The 14,465-nt window shown below is 41.3% G+C and overlaps 1 protein-coding gene across 1 annotated transcript; it reads left to right on the top strand.

The window, feature by feature from the left end:
* The first annotated feature begins 1,237 nt into the window (after positions 1-1,237).
* Positions 1,238-14,236, top strand: LOC102933630 (pancreatic alpha-amylase). The gene is made up of 10 exons (XM_027817561.3): positions 1,238-3,054; positions 4,490-4,636; positions 5,459-5,656; positions 8,561-8,791; positions 9,958-10,091; positions 10,220-10,342; positions 10,482-10,581; positions 10,734-10,855; positions 10,947-11,072; positions 12,911-14,236. Exons 1-10 carry the CDS (start codon positions 2,854-2,856, stop codon positions 13,098-13,100), a joined length of 1,572 nt encoding a protein of 523 aa, XP_027673362.2. The 5' UTR covers positions 1,238-2,853; the 3' UTR covers positions 13,101-14,236.
* Positions 14,237-14,465: the final 229 nt, after the last annotated feature.

Below are 14,465 nucleotides of genomic sequence, written 5' to 3'. Positions count from 1 at the left end.
GGGAAACCCATTTGTGCAAAGCCATCTACAATGTCATGCATGTTACCCAGAGACACGGTTCTTCTGAGCAGGATGCGATTAATGACCCTGCAAACTTGCATCAACACGATTCCAACTGTCGACTTTCCCACTCCAAACTGGTTAGCGACCGATCGGTAGCTGTCTGGAGTTGCCAGCTTCCAGATTGCAATAGCCACCCTCTTCTCCACCATCAGGGCAGCTCTCAATCTCTTGTCTTTGCGCCGCAGGGTGGGGGCCAGCTCATCTCACAGTCCCATGAAAGTGGCTTTTCTCATCCAAAAGTTCTGCAGCCACTGCTCGTCATCCCAGACTTGCATGATGATGTGATCCCACCGCTCAGTGCTTGTTTCCCGAGCCCAAAAGCAGCATTCCACAGTGGTGAGCATGTCCGTGAATGCCACAAGCAAACTCGTGTCATATGCGTTACTCGCGTCGATATCGCTGGAGCCCTCACTGTCACTTTGGATCATAAGGCATAACTCAACTGCCAAATATGACGTGCTGGCGAGACTCGTCAGCACATTCCTCAGCAGTTTGGGCTCCATTCCCACAGTCCGAAAGGGAAGACAGAGTGCGCAGTACAAAAAACGTTGAAAGATGGTGCCAAATGTGGACGGAAGCACAGGGATCGTTGGGATGTGAACCGATGCATCACGGGGCGTTGGGACAGGACCCAGAATGCCCCGCACCCCCTGCCCTCTTCCCACAAGCCACAGCGCCAGAATGGGAAGAGGGGCTCTGTGGGATAGCTGCCCGTAATGCATCGCTCCCAGTGCTGCTGCAAGTGCCACAAATGTGGCCACGCCAGTGCACTTGCAGCTGTCAGTGTGGACAGACTGTAGCAGTTTCCCTACTGTGCTCTCCAAAGGCGGGTTTAATTCAAAGCGCTCTACATTTGCAAGTGTAGCCATGCCCCAAGAAAAGCAGTTCAACTCCCTGTTTATAACACAAGGTGGGCAAACTTTTTGGCCCAAGGGCCACATCAGCATTGCGAAACTGTATGGAGGGCCGGGTAGGGAAGGTTGTGCCTCCCCAAACAGCCTGGCCCTTGCCCCCTGTCTACCACTTCCCACTTCCCGCCCCCTCAGAACCCGACCCATCCAACCTCCCCCTGGAACCCCACCCCCTATCCAACCCCTGACAGCCCCCCAGGACTCCCACACCCCTATCCCAACCCCCCTGTTCCCTGTCTCCTGACCGGCCCCTCCCCCGCAGAACCTCTACCCCATCCAACCGTCCCCTGTTCCCTGACTGCCTCCATGGGACCCCCTGTCCCTTATCCTGCCCCGCTCCCTTACCATGCTGCTCAGAGCGACAGGAGCTTGCAGCCGTGCGGCCCGGCCAGAGCTAGCGACACCGCCCAGAGGCTGCGGGGGAGGGGAGCTCAAGGGCCCAGCAGGATGGTCCCGTGGGCCGTAGTTTGCCCACCTCTGTTATAACAGATATTTATCATCTTATAGGAAATTTGTACCAGTTAACCTAATTCAACTGTCCTACTATCACTGCTACAAAAGGAGAGGCTAAAAGCTGGGGTTCGGGCAACCTCCAATCTGTTAGGCTCTACATCCTTGTTGTGATTGGAGAAAAGAGCCCAGGTTGTTTTCACAGAGGCATTTCAAGAGATCCCAGAATTTTGACAAACCCACCGTTTAGGGAACATGTTTAGGGGACTCTTTATTTTAAACGAGGTCTGGAAACTGAGGACTAAAAGCTGGTTGGCCCTTGCTTGGCTGCACAAAATAATAAGGAGCTTTACAAAGTGTGGAGCTGTGCTACATTCAGAGCTAAGTAACATGAAGTTACTGCACCCAGGAGAGCATAGCACTCCAAAGGTGTGGGAGAGTAGGTAGCCGTGGCTCTGGCCTCACTATGTGCCAGCCTGGAGAGCTGGTTAAGCCACACAGTGGTGGCGACTATGCTGAACCTGTTAAATGCGTGAAGCACTTTCTGCTAGCTCTCCTTTTGTACTAGGGAGCTAAGAGGGGTAGCACAACACAGCTCCACACCACTCCCAGCCCAGGACTGGGCATAAATGACATAATCTACCCTGAGAAACTGGTATTTTGTACATTTAATACATCAGTTTGCTCTATCAAGCTGCAGCACAGATGGATGTCAAATATTTAGTATTTCTGGTTCCAACCCACTAAAAAACTACAGCTCTGAGAGACCCTCAGAGATTAGGATTTAGTTGCATTATCTGATGCTGTGTTCAAGTCTGGTTTTGACAATAAGTATTTGTTCACACACACATCACAGTCCTTTGAAATATTGAATTTGTTGACAGCATTAAGACCCAGAACAAAACATTAAGGCTTTATCTAAACACAAAAGTAGGACAGCTGTAACTATACTTACAAGACCCCCTTAGTGCAGTATGAAAGTGCGTTACACCAGTATAACCTTCCTATACAGGACGGGGAATGAGCTCTACTGTATAACACACCTTGGTCGTGCTTTGAGCAGGGGGTTGGACTAGATGACCTCCTGAGGTCCCTTCCAACCCTGATATTCTATGATTCTATGATTTATACTGTATATTTGTGTCCACATTAGGGATTTCACTGGTATAAATATAGCCGTAAAAAGCTCACTCCCTCAACCAATATAGTTACACCAGAACAACACCTTTGTGTAGTCCAGGACTGAGCCTTAACGTGTTACATTATTAAAGTTGTCATGAGAGGTTGTGGCATAGCTTCATCGGATAAGCAATTCCAAAACCATCGGAACAACAGCAAGATAAACAAAATACATGCTAAAAATAGTTCACCTTTTTAAATGTGTAATGTGTACCATGTACTTTACCCTCTTGCATGAGTATAAAAATCCATGAGAAGAGCACGAGCTATTACGGAAAGAACCATGAAGGCCTTTCTTCTGCTAGCAGCCATTGGACTTTGTTCGGCACAATACAACCCAAATACAAGGCCTGGGAAGACGTCTATTGTCCACCTGTTTGAATGGCGTTGGGCTGACATTGCTCTTGAATGTGAACGGTATTTAGCACCCAATGGATTTGGTGGAGTTCAGGTATGTAGCCTCTAATGTTAATAGACAGTGAAATTGCCTCATAGCTGGCACATTTTGCTTATTAAAGTAAAAATCCAGGTCATACGGGACAGGCACCAAGTCCAAACTAAATAGAAATTGGTAAGGGAAGTACTAAATGCTGAAGCAGTAAAAATAGACCAGTCCATCATGATGGGGTTCATTTATTTAATCACTCCAAAGGTGTAACTGAAATATTCCTCTAAGTGAAAAGTAACACCTGAATCTTTATTTACTACAGTGGAAAATGAGGGAGATACCTGTATTTTTTTTTATGACCATTGTATGTACCTCAGTTTACCTGCCTGATATTTTGACTATGCAGAATTAAGTGAAAGGAGAATGTTAGGAGGAGAACAAAAGGAAATGACAGAGATAAAAGTACCCACAGAGAGATACCAAAGCTCCTTAGGAGAGCAATGGAGTGAGCTTTAATTGGGAAATACCCACCTCTCTGACTCCAGCTGGGCTAGTAAGTTTATTTTTCCTGACCCTGGGACCAAAGGAACACTATGGCAAAGACCGCACTGCCTAGGAACAAGGAGAGTGAGCGGGCAGCTGTGGCTGGAGGTAAGTCTGACAGACACACTGAAAGTATGCTGCAGGGGCTGTCTGTCTTTCTCCCAACCCAGGTTTATGGGGTCTGAGCTGGATGGAATTTACTCAAAACTTGCAAAGAGAGAATAAAGTTTAGGTAAGACATGGGCATGTATCTAGGCCCCTCACTTTTTAACTCACTTCTCAGAGTACTGTGTATTTTGGGGTGAATAAATAATGCTTTAGTTTGAAGAAGCTGTTTTTAGAGCCTTTAATCAGCCAGTAGTCACAGGCTCCGAGATAAAAAAGGCTGACAGGCCAGGTGCCAAATACCGTTTGGCCTGTCATATTCTCACTGTTGGTAAACAGGGGGCCTGTAGCCCAGAGGCTCATTCTAGGAGTTGTAGAACTGTGTGGTTCTAACCAGAGAGGGATGAGGGTAACAAAACTTGTTACTAGAGGGGTATACTCAAGGAGCTAAAAGGGGTCTAAAGTGCAGCTTGGCCTTTTAGTGTGACAACTACAATTTGATTCATACCGTTTCTCAAATGGCTGCACAAACACTCACCACTCACCTATGTCTATTTCATATGCCAGCTTCATTAAACACTTAAATATAAGCAATCTCAGGGGCCTGATCACCCAGTGAGTTCCTGTCTGTAAGGACTGCCTCTGAGATGCTGAGCCGCTTCATCTCCTATTGATTTCAAAGGGAGATGAGAGTGCGGAGCATCTCCCTGGATTGGGTTCTGATAGAGCCAACTCTTTGTTGCAGATGATCAGGGCCTCAGACCCTCTGTCTTTATATGTTTTTTACAACACTAAACAAGTACATAAGTAATTACTAGTTTATTTTCAAATGACATCACTTTGTTCACAGATATCTCCTCCAAATGAAAATATTGTCATTACTAACCCGTGGAGACCGTGGTGGGAAAGATACCAGCCAATCAGCTACTATCTATGTACACGATCTGGATATTATGATGAATTTAAAGACATGGTGACCAGATGCAACAATGTTGGAGTAAGAGACTTGAAATTCCTCCTATATAAACAGTGTGGGGAGATGTAAGAGATTTCAGGTAGTCTTCTGTCCTGTTCCCCAGTGAAAAAAATGTTTATTCTTCAATAATGCCAAGGAGATAAGGTGCCAGTTCTCAACTGAAGTCATTTTTCACTCCTTCGCAGTGGAGGACTAGGTCAATCAAAAGCTTCATCATGCAGCAATAGCTCAATCCAACAAAGTACTGTTAAAGAAAAACCCAGCAAAAATTGCTTCTTTGGGTTGTTGTTGTTGTGTTTTGTTTTTTGGTTTGCAAACTTTAAAACAAGCAAACAATCAGGAGAAATAGTTGCTTTTCAACAGGTGCCTATTTTTAATATTTAGTATAATTGAAAAACTATCAGTTAGCAAAATTGGAGTCATTATTCTTTGAAGATAGAAGAACTTAAGATGGATGCTTACATTTAACTTCTTTACTTCATATGGTCTTGACAGCTGTCTGACTAATGGTATGTAGTCATTAGCACTCAAAATCAGAGTGAGGCACCAGATAACTCAGGAGGGAAGATATGGGGAGATCAGAGTTAAAAAGAGAGATGATCTAATTTTCTCCCAAACAGTCTGGTCTTTCAGATGAGGTGCATATCACTGAATGGTAAGCTCACTGTTGGATATTTAGAAAAAAATAATACTCTATCACTGTGCTCACATGAAAAAGCTCTAGAAGAAAAAAAAAAGGGGAGTCAAAAGGGTGGGGTATGTAAATGAGGGAATAAGTGTTATTTAGTCAATGGCACTCAGGTACTGGTTTTATTAAACTGAAATGCAAACATTCCTCTCTAGGTTCATATTTATGTGGATGCTGTAGTCAACCACATGTGTGGGTCTGGTGCTGGTTCTGGTAATAGTTCTACTTGTGGAAGCTATTTCAATGCAGAGACCAGAGATTTTCCTGCTGTGCCGTACTCAGCCTGGGACTTTAACGATGGTAAATGTAAAACTGGAAGTGGAGACATTGAAAATTACCATGATGTGACTCAGGTAAACTTAGAATTGTAAAATATATTTTTCCTGTTTATTCTTACTCCCACTCTCTTCTTTACTGGGCTTTGCTGTTACATAAAAACCTCGGAACAGGAAAAACTCAGAAATGGGTGAATAACTGATTTCTCAGTTCACTGGCAATTTAAAAATAATAATATAAAAAAGATTCCATTTTAAGCTTTTTTAAACTTAAAAAACTAAATTAAATTAAAGGGATATTTTGAAATAAAAGTAGTTTCAAACCAAAATATTGATACTTTAAAAAAAAAAGTCAAAATGAAGTTTTAAAATTTTAAGAATTTCACACACAAACACACACACACGCTCCCCAACAAACAATTTGGCAAAACAGACACAAATTCATTCTTTTCCTTGAAAAAAAGTTTGATAGAAATTTTTTGCCCAGCTTTAGCAATATTTCACACATAATAGTCCCTCCATGAATTAGTTAGTAGGGGTAGTGAAAATTAAGTAACCAATAGACTACATTTCAGCAAGGTACTTTAAGCATGTGGATAGTCCTATCAAATCAGTGGGATAACTCTTGTAATAAAAGTTAGGAATGTGCTTAAGTACCTTGCTAAATCAAGGCCATCCTGGTCATTTCAAAGGATATTTCAGAGTAGCAGCCGTGTTAGTCTATATTTGCAAAAAGAAAAGGAGGACTTGTAGCACCTTAGAGACTAACCAATTTATTTGATCATAAGCTTTCATGAGCTACAGCTCACTTCATCGGATGCAACACAAAAGCTTATGTTCAAATAAATTGGTTAGTCTCTAAGGTGCCACAAGTACTCGTTTTCTTTTTTCAAAGGATATTGTTATCTTTTAAATGCTAATCACGACTGAGCCTGATCAGTAAATATGGATGCAAATGCTGGGGTACTACAGAAAAGTGTGGGTAGATAGCATTCTTCCTTGTGCTCCCTTATGGGTGAGCCACACAACTGAGCTCTTGACTTTACCTCTTGTGATTAGTTGGTATTCGATGGCTCCTTTTCCCACTGTGGGGTCTTAGGTCATCAGCTATATTCACCAAATTCCATTATGCATTGCATTGCCTAAATTCCCATGCAGCTTCATTTGGAAGCAATATTCTTCACCCCCCTGCCCTGAACAGTCAGGTAATGGTGCTGTGCATTGCTAAACAGCATCTTTCACCCCATTTCAATGGTACATGAAAGTATTCCTGTGTGTATCTCTCTTACTCTGTTTCCCTTTGTCCCTGTCTTGAGGACTGGGAGAGGGGGAGAGATTGTAAATTCATTAAGTGATTGGGCATCATTCAGGATGAAAGATGCTAAAGTATCATTATTATTCACCTCTTCACTGTAATGCAGAGATCAAACACTTGATTACACATTGCCTCTCAGGATTGCCATAGGAAACCATTCTTTTTCTGTGAATATTTTAAAATACTCTTTTAAAATTTTCTATCTCATTGAAAATTCACAACAACAAATTTTACAGGAAGCAAAGATAAAAATGGGCATGAACATAGTCAAAATGAATTTGTTTAAAATAGTGAAATAAAATTGGTGGCAAAATTTTGTATTATGAATCCAGCTAAAATAAAATCTCTCATGCACTCTCATGCTAAGAGAAAAGTAGCATGCAGTTGATCCTGAAGAGAAATATTTTTATCTGTATATTAGAGCTGAAGTAAAAAATGACATATTAAGACAGATTACTTCTCCTAGTTGTACTAAAATCCCACGAGTAGGTTTGGCAGAATTTGATTTTTATTTTGTATAATTTTGATGGATAATATTGTTTATCTGTAAGCCTTTATGTATTTAAATCATCAAAGTTGCAAAAATTGTTTTAAGCATTTTTATATTTATATTTAAAATGTTATAGGTGTGGGAAATTATGGGAAAGGTCACATAATTTTTAATGATAGTCCACATTGAGATTCAAAAAGTTCAAGCTTTATTATCATTAAAACAAAAATCAAATACCAATAAGTTCTCAAGCAGAATTTTTCTCACTGTGCTACCTGTAAATTTCAATTTTTATTGGGGGAAATATTTTTTCATTCGTTTGTGTGTGTATGGTGAAATCAATGTGCACTGACAGTTATTGATAAAAATCTAATCCTCCCTATGAGTATAGAATTAATGGACTGATTCTCAGCTGGCATTTTCCTAAATCACTTACACTTATGCAGAGTGGGTGTAAAATATAAACAACTCCACATGATGCAAAGTAGTAGAGAATCAGGTCCTATATCAGTATAGTAAAGTCTAGTATACGTAATCCCAGTGTCACCTGCAGCCATATGTATGTTATGCACATTGTGTACCATTGGCAGTGACAACAATGAACAGTGCTGGCTGGCCCACTGGGCACTCATGTTTGTCCCTGCCAGCCCCCCTGTCATGGTAGGGGACGAGAGCAGTGGGGCCAAAATTGAGAGGTGGTTTAACCTGGTGCACAGGGGTCACAGTGCCTCTCAGATTTGGCCCCATGACAGAGGGGCTGTGGGACCAACCTTGAATAGGTACACAGGGCAGCAGGATGGCCAGCACTGATCCTCCTTGCCATTGTCATGGGGCTAGCTCCTGCACCAGGACGCTTCCACAGGGGCTTGCCCTTCCTCACCCCACTTTCAGCAGCCCATGTCCCCTCTCAGGGATGGGGAGTGACACAACAGCTGGCGGGCGAGGCTGGAAGACGGGCTGAGCATGGCACAGGTGAGGTGCTGGTGCCAGCAGCTCCCCTGGGCATGGTTCCATGGGGACTGACAGTACATATCATGGGAAAAATTTCTGGGGGCTCTGTGTAATTCTATGTTATTCTTTGTTTTTTTCAACAATGGTTTTGCAAGAACTGTGTTCAGGACACTTCATTTAGCACGTGGGATGAAAATTGTCTTAAATCAGCTAATTTTTTAAACAGGTCCGCGACTGTCGCCTTGTCAGTCTTCTTGATCTTGCCCTGGAGAAGGACTATGTGCGTTCGAAAGTTGCTGAATACATGAACGATCTTATTGATATTGGTGTGGCAGGCTTTAGAATTGATGCTTCCAAGCATATGTGGCCTGGGGACATGGCGGCATTTTTAGACAAACTGAAAAATCTAACGACAAAATGGTTTTCCAAAGGATTGAGACCTTTCATTTACCAGGAGGTAATCTCGTTTTCTTAATTTCACTCTATGGAGAAATGGGTTCTTTTATGCAAATACAGTATGGACTTGACCCTGCATGTATGTTAGTGCTTTGTTGTATCAGGACTGAAGTACTCAGCAGCTTGCAAAACTGAATTATCTACAAATTAATGCAAAGAACTAATGTCAAAATGTTCCACTTTCTAATTTGTATGGGCCCAAATGGATCCTTTTGTTTGCAATCAAGTAACCATCTAAATACTTGAGGTGAAATCCTGGCTCATTGACTTCTATGTCAACGCTCCCATTGACTGCTAGGGGCCAGGATTTTATTCATGATTTTACATGTGCATACACATTGTAAATGTCTAAATGGTCACACAAAATGAAAAATAAAGGAGAATCAGGCCCAAAAAGTTTTAGTTCCTGTGGATTCTAACCTTTAGTACTTCATATTCCAGCCCACAGTCTCCTATTTTGCTACTAGAGCTTTACGTTTCCAAGCCTACTTGGCTTATTCAGTGCAAAACTTTAAAATGTGTATATTAATTCTTTCAGGCATTTTCTTTTGATTTACTTCCTCCACCCCCTATTCATCATTATTCATATAATCCTTAAAAATATACATAGATCTCAACTTACAAAATAAAACTCTAACTTCCGCAGCATCAATAGAGAAAGTATAAATAAATAACTTCCTCCCCCCCAAGTAAGATTCCTCCCCCCCAAGTCTCAGCAATATTGTTACATGACTTTTATCAGTAAATGACTGTTTTTAAACCAGAAGACAATCTCTACCAATTTAAAATTTTAAATGTGAATTAATATTTTGAACCTAAACCTACCAGGAATGTCCCTTTAAAGTCAAACTTCTCATTAGATTCTTTTTATTGTCAAACTGATCGTTTCAGAACTGGGTCATGTATTTCCTTACTAATCTATTCATGGTCACGACATATTTGGGAGTGGGGGAGAAGAGACAAGAGGTTTTTAATGTTTTTCAATTGCACCTGAATTTGGGATGCTTTAGGAAGCAATAAGTGGGATTTAGTAAGTAACCCAACTTATTTCTGTTTTAATACATTTGACTGATTTCTTGTTCCCTAAAAGCAGCATTTAGGGCTATGAATTGTATCTTTTTAACCAGGTGATTGGACTATAATAGTGGCTTTTCTTTCTTCTACTAGGTAATTGACTTGGGTGGAGAGCCAATTAAAAGCAGTGATTACTTTGGAACTGGCCGAGTGACTGAATTCAAATATGGTGCCAAACTGGGTACAGTGATCCGCAAATGGAATGGAGAAAAGATGGCCTATTTAAAGTAATATATATATATATATATATATATATATATATATATATATATATATATAATTTGAATTAATCATTAGATTCCTGCAATATTTGAACTACTAATTTCAATGTGTTTGACTCTGTTTGTTTGTTTAGGAATTGGGGAGAAGGCTGGGGTTTCATGCCCTCTGACAGAGCCCTTGTCTTTGTAGATAATCATGACACCCAAAGGGGACATGGTGCTGGGGGAGCTTCTGTTCTAACCTTCTGGGACTCCAGGTAGCTTCATACAGCCAACAGAGTTGTTGTTCTTCTTCCTCCTCCTCCTCCTCCTCCTCCTTCCCCCCTTCCCCACCAAAAAAAAAAAAAAAAAAAAGACAGCGTATCTTCATGTGTTTCATTATTCTTTGGTTTACAGACTGTATAAAATGGCACTTGGCTTTATGCTTGCTCATCCTTATGGATTTACACGTGTTATGTCAAGTTACCGTTGGCCAAGATATTTTCAGAATGGAAAGGTAGGTTTATGATCAATGAGAATAAGTATGTAGGCTGTTAATTATCCCTGTGTCATCTTTTATGCTTCATTGAGCTGTCTCCCCAGATGCTTCATTGAGCTGTCTCCCCAGATAAAATGTTTAATCTGTATAACTTTGTGTTTAATAACAAGGGCATTAATGATTGGGTGGGACCACCAAGCTCTGAGGATGGATCGACCAAACCTGTTACAATTAATCCAGACTCCACTTGTGGCAACGACTGGGTCTGTGAACACAGATGGCGTCAAATAAAGTAGGACACTGCAAACAGCAATTTCCAATATATTCTTCACCCGATGTGGGGATATTTTAATTAAAGTCAAGCCCATTGGTTGTATTTTCAGGAACATGGTTATTTTCCGTAATGTGGTTGATGGCCAGCCTTTCTTAAACTGGTGGGACAATGACAGCAATCAAGTGGCTTTTGGGCGTGGTAATAGAGGATTCATTGTCTTTAATAATGATGACTGGTAAGTGGGAGGAGTGAATAGCTCCAGAAAAAATGTTACCCCCTGGTCAACCGGTACGCCCTATTACTGGCTATAGAATCTGTGGCAACTGGTTGGTGGGACAGGTCAAGGCTCTTACCTGATGCAACTCCAAACCTACCATCTTCCCACTCCCAAAAGCACTCTTCAAAACCCAGCATTAGCTCTTTAAGCAACACAATACTCTGCTCGTGGTTCCTGGTCATTGGATTTGAAACATGCAGTAAGAGGTTGGTCAGTGAGGCATGCATGACCATACAGGTCTGAGAGGTACTTTGGCTGCTACTGGTGTTGGGCCTGGGCCTAAATAGGCTAGCAGACATGGCTGTGAGGAATGGGTGGAGAATTGACTGAGAGTAATGTGGGTCAAGCTGGGATAGTTTTGAGAAAGGGCTGGCAGCTGGGAGTTTTCCGCTTTCTTTTATGGTGAGAAGAGTTGATGATTGGATTGGATATTTTAGAGGAGCACAGTTCTCAGAATTGCATTGCATATGAATTGTTCTCAATCTTGTGTGCGTGTTAAGGTTTGAATCACTCACTTCATTTAAGTGTCTTCCTGCCTTATACAAAAGGCTTCCTGTGTCTAACCAGGCCCACTTCCTTTCTGGATATTCCACAAAGCTCCTGGCAGAGTCTCATCAGGGCTGGCACTTCATGTTAGGGTTATTGTTGTGCTTTTCCAGACTTCTCTAGAGTCAGAGGTGCAGAAAGAGATGTAGGGAATCTGTGATGCTGAGGTAGCCCAAAACAGTATAATATTGGCAGAAAAGAGCCCTCCTGATTCCAATGGAGAGTGCAAGAAATGCTGAGATGACTTAATGGGACTATCAGAAAAAGGAATTTGGGTATGTAGAGAGGGAAGGACTTGGGAGATGAAAAAGAACAATAGGAGCCTAATTATAAGGAAGACTCTAAACTTTTGGAAACTGACAAGAATACCTGAATTTACTGTCCCTGCAGATAATATCATACACATCTGTCTTCATGTTTTTTTCTCTAGTTATTTGGGGTCTAATTCTGCCTTCTGATTTGTATTCACAGTCGCCATTGACTTTCTGTGGAAATTATATTCACACAGAGGCACAGTTTATACTAGTAAATACAGCACGTAGAGTAGAATTGAGTCTTTCATGTGTAAATTACACTGTAGATATCTCCTTCATGCAAAAGGAGGAGGAGCTGTCAGATAGAACTGTATGCCTGAGAGCATGAAAGAGAGACTATCTGTCTGAAAGATACTTCAGCAGATTAACATTTGTACTCATGTCTATCCCAGATGAAATGGGGCTTCAATTTTAATTAATTTTTGCCCTTTCAGAAGTGGGATCGTTCTAAAGATAATCAAAAGCTAATTCTTTAAATGTCCAGGTCAAATGAAAAATGAGTGAATAATTTATATTCACCAGCCTGTATATTGAATTTTAAATATATGAAGCCTTTGTGAATGGGAGTAGATGGATAACCGCTGCTTACTCATGCCTACACATGCAAGGCCTGATGGCATTTCAACCTGGAATCTTTCTTTGTCTAGCAGGGCTGCATGGACACATTGAGGCCATATAGACAGCATATACAATGGCCTTAGTACTCACTGTAGGCTGATGTTGCTCCCTACCTAACACAGACAGGCTCTGCTGTATCAGGGAGTGAAAGACCCAGACCCAAGAGTAAACCCCAAGTGTTGGATATTGTAGTGCAGAACACTATCCCCAAAGCCAGCTGGCTGGCCAAATGAATGACGCTTTATAATAAAAGAGAAATACCTATACTGGAGAGTCTGAATAATCATTTATTCCTTTTCAATCTGTTTTTATAAATAGGAGCTTGAATGTGAATTTGCAAACTGGCCTTCCTGCTGGAACTTACTGTGATGTTATTTCTGGGCAAAAGGAAGGTGACCGCTGTACAGGAATACAGGTGCAGGTTGTAGGTGACGGCATGGCTAATTTCCAGATTAGTAACCAGGCTGAAGATCCTTTCATTGCAATTCATGTTGATGCTACATTGTAATCCATGCAAGAACGAATGAGTCTCTGTGTAACATCTCTAGCAAGGAATAAACTGTATTGGCACAAAAGTAATGGGTTTTTTTAGTCTCATTAATGAAATACTGTGTCATTGCTGTAATATTATTACACAATAACTAGCACTGATACTGATACACATTTTTGAGATGGTGTAACAGGCCTACAAATATGGTTCATTTTAAAGAGTACTTCATTTTATTTCACATGAAGTAAAGGAGAAATTAAACCATGCATTGAGATGATTTTTCTATTGTAATTCCAAAACTCAGGCAGGCAGGCAAACAGACGCTCTGTAGGCTGATGTTGCTCCTTACCTAACGCACACAGGCTCTGCTGTATCAGGGAGTGAAAGACCCAGACCCAAGAACTTGTAACAGCACCTATTAGAGCCTTGGCAATGCAAAAATGTTGAAAAAGATCTTGTTTCACATCAAACCTGTGACCCTCTGAAACCCCCATATTCACTACTGTCATATAATTATATGTTTTGTACATGTCTTGTGAGGTATCAGTCTTGATCTGTTGAACAATAATAACCTGTTGGATTGTATGTACTATCCTTGTACATGAAGTTATGAAGTATTACTACATGTGTTACAGAAATATGTTGTGAGGTTGGGAACACCCACAACCAAAGATGTGGCTATTGATGGCTACTCGGCATTAATGGCTCATCAACACACAATCCACTATCCTAGAGACTTCTCTGAGGAGGCACATACACCATGGGGGCAGACTAACCCGCATCATAGCAAAGATCTTTGCAGCAAGCTGGAAGAAAAGAGAGACAGTGACATCATCCCTTGGCCTCTCTCCTCCGCCTCCAGCTCAACACCGGGAGGAATGTCTGGAAGACAAAGATTTGAACTGGGTAAGGGTGGTCCCAGGCTGGAAGGTAGTCCCAAGCTGAGTATTGGGGAACTGTAACCTGCTTGTACCATCTGTTAGGGTGAGATATTGTTTGCTTTAGCTCTTGCTTCGAGTAAAAGATTAGGATTTAAAATGTGTGTTTACTTTTTATTTTCTTAATGTAATCTCTGATCTTTATGCCTACCATGTATAATCACACAAACTCTATTGTTCTGTAGTTAATAAACCTGTTTTATATTTTACCTAAAACTGTTTTGGTGGAAGTGCTTGGAAAATCTCAGTTCAGTTTACAAAGGCTAGTGTGCATCCATTCCACATTGAGGAAGTTTATTTGTGACACACACACTCATATACAAATAACACGTATTACCATGTACAATCCTTTGCCTGATTATACAAGACAATATTTATTGATTTGATGTGTAATGTGAAACTTTGGGCACCGAAAGGCCAGGTGGTCACGCTGTGGGTAACATTG

This window comes from Chelonia mydas, chromosome 8 (genome assembly GCF_015237465.2).
Source record: "Chelonia mydas isolate rCheMyd1 chromosome 8, rCheMyd1.pri.v2, whole genome shotgun sequence".
Taxonomy (NCBI): domain Eukaryota; kingdom Metazoa; phylum Chordata; order Testudines; family Cheloniidae; genus Chelonia; species Chelonia mydas.
Note: the sequence above shows the minus strand (reverse complement) of the source record. Positions and strands in the feature narration are given on the sequence as shown.

Bases quoted from the DNA above. Each gene is read 5' to 3' on its own strand.
- LOC102933630 (XM_027817561.3), top strand. From the start codon at position 2,854: ATGAGAAGAGCACGAGCTATTACGGAAAGAACCATGAAGGCCTTTCTT. The intron at 10,343-10,481 runs GTAGCTTCATAC...TTTGGTTTACAG, and splicing joins CTAACCTTCTGGGACTCCAG to ACTGTATAAAATGGCACTTG. The intron at 10,582-10,733 runs GTAGGTTTATGA...TTTAATAACAAG, and splicing joins GATATTTTCAGAATGGAAAG to GGCATTAATGATTGGGTGGG.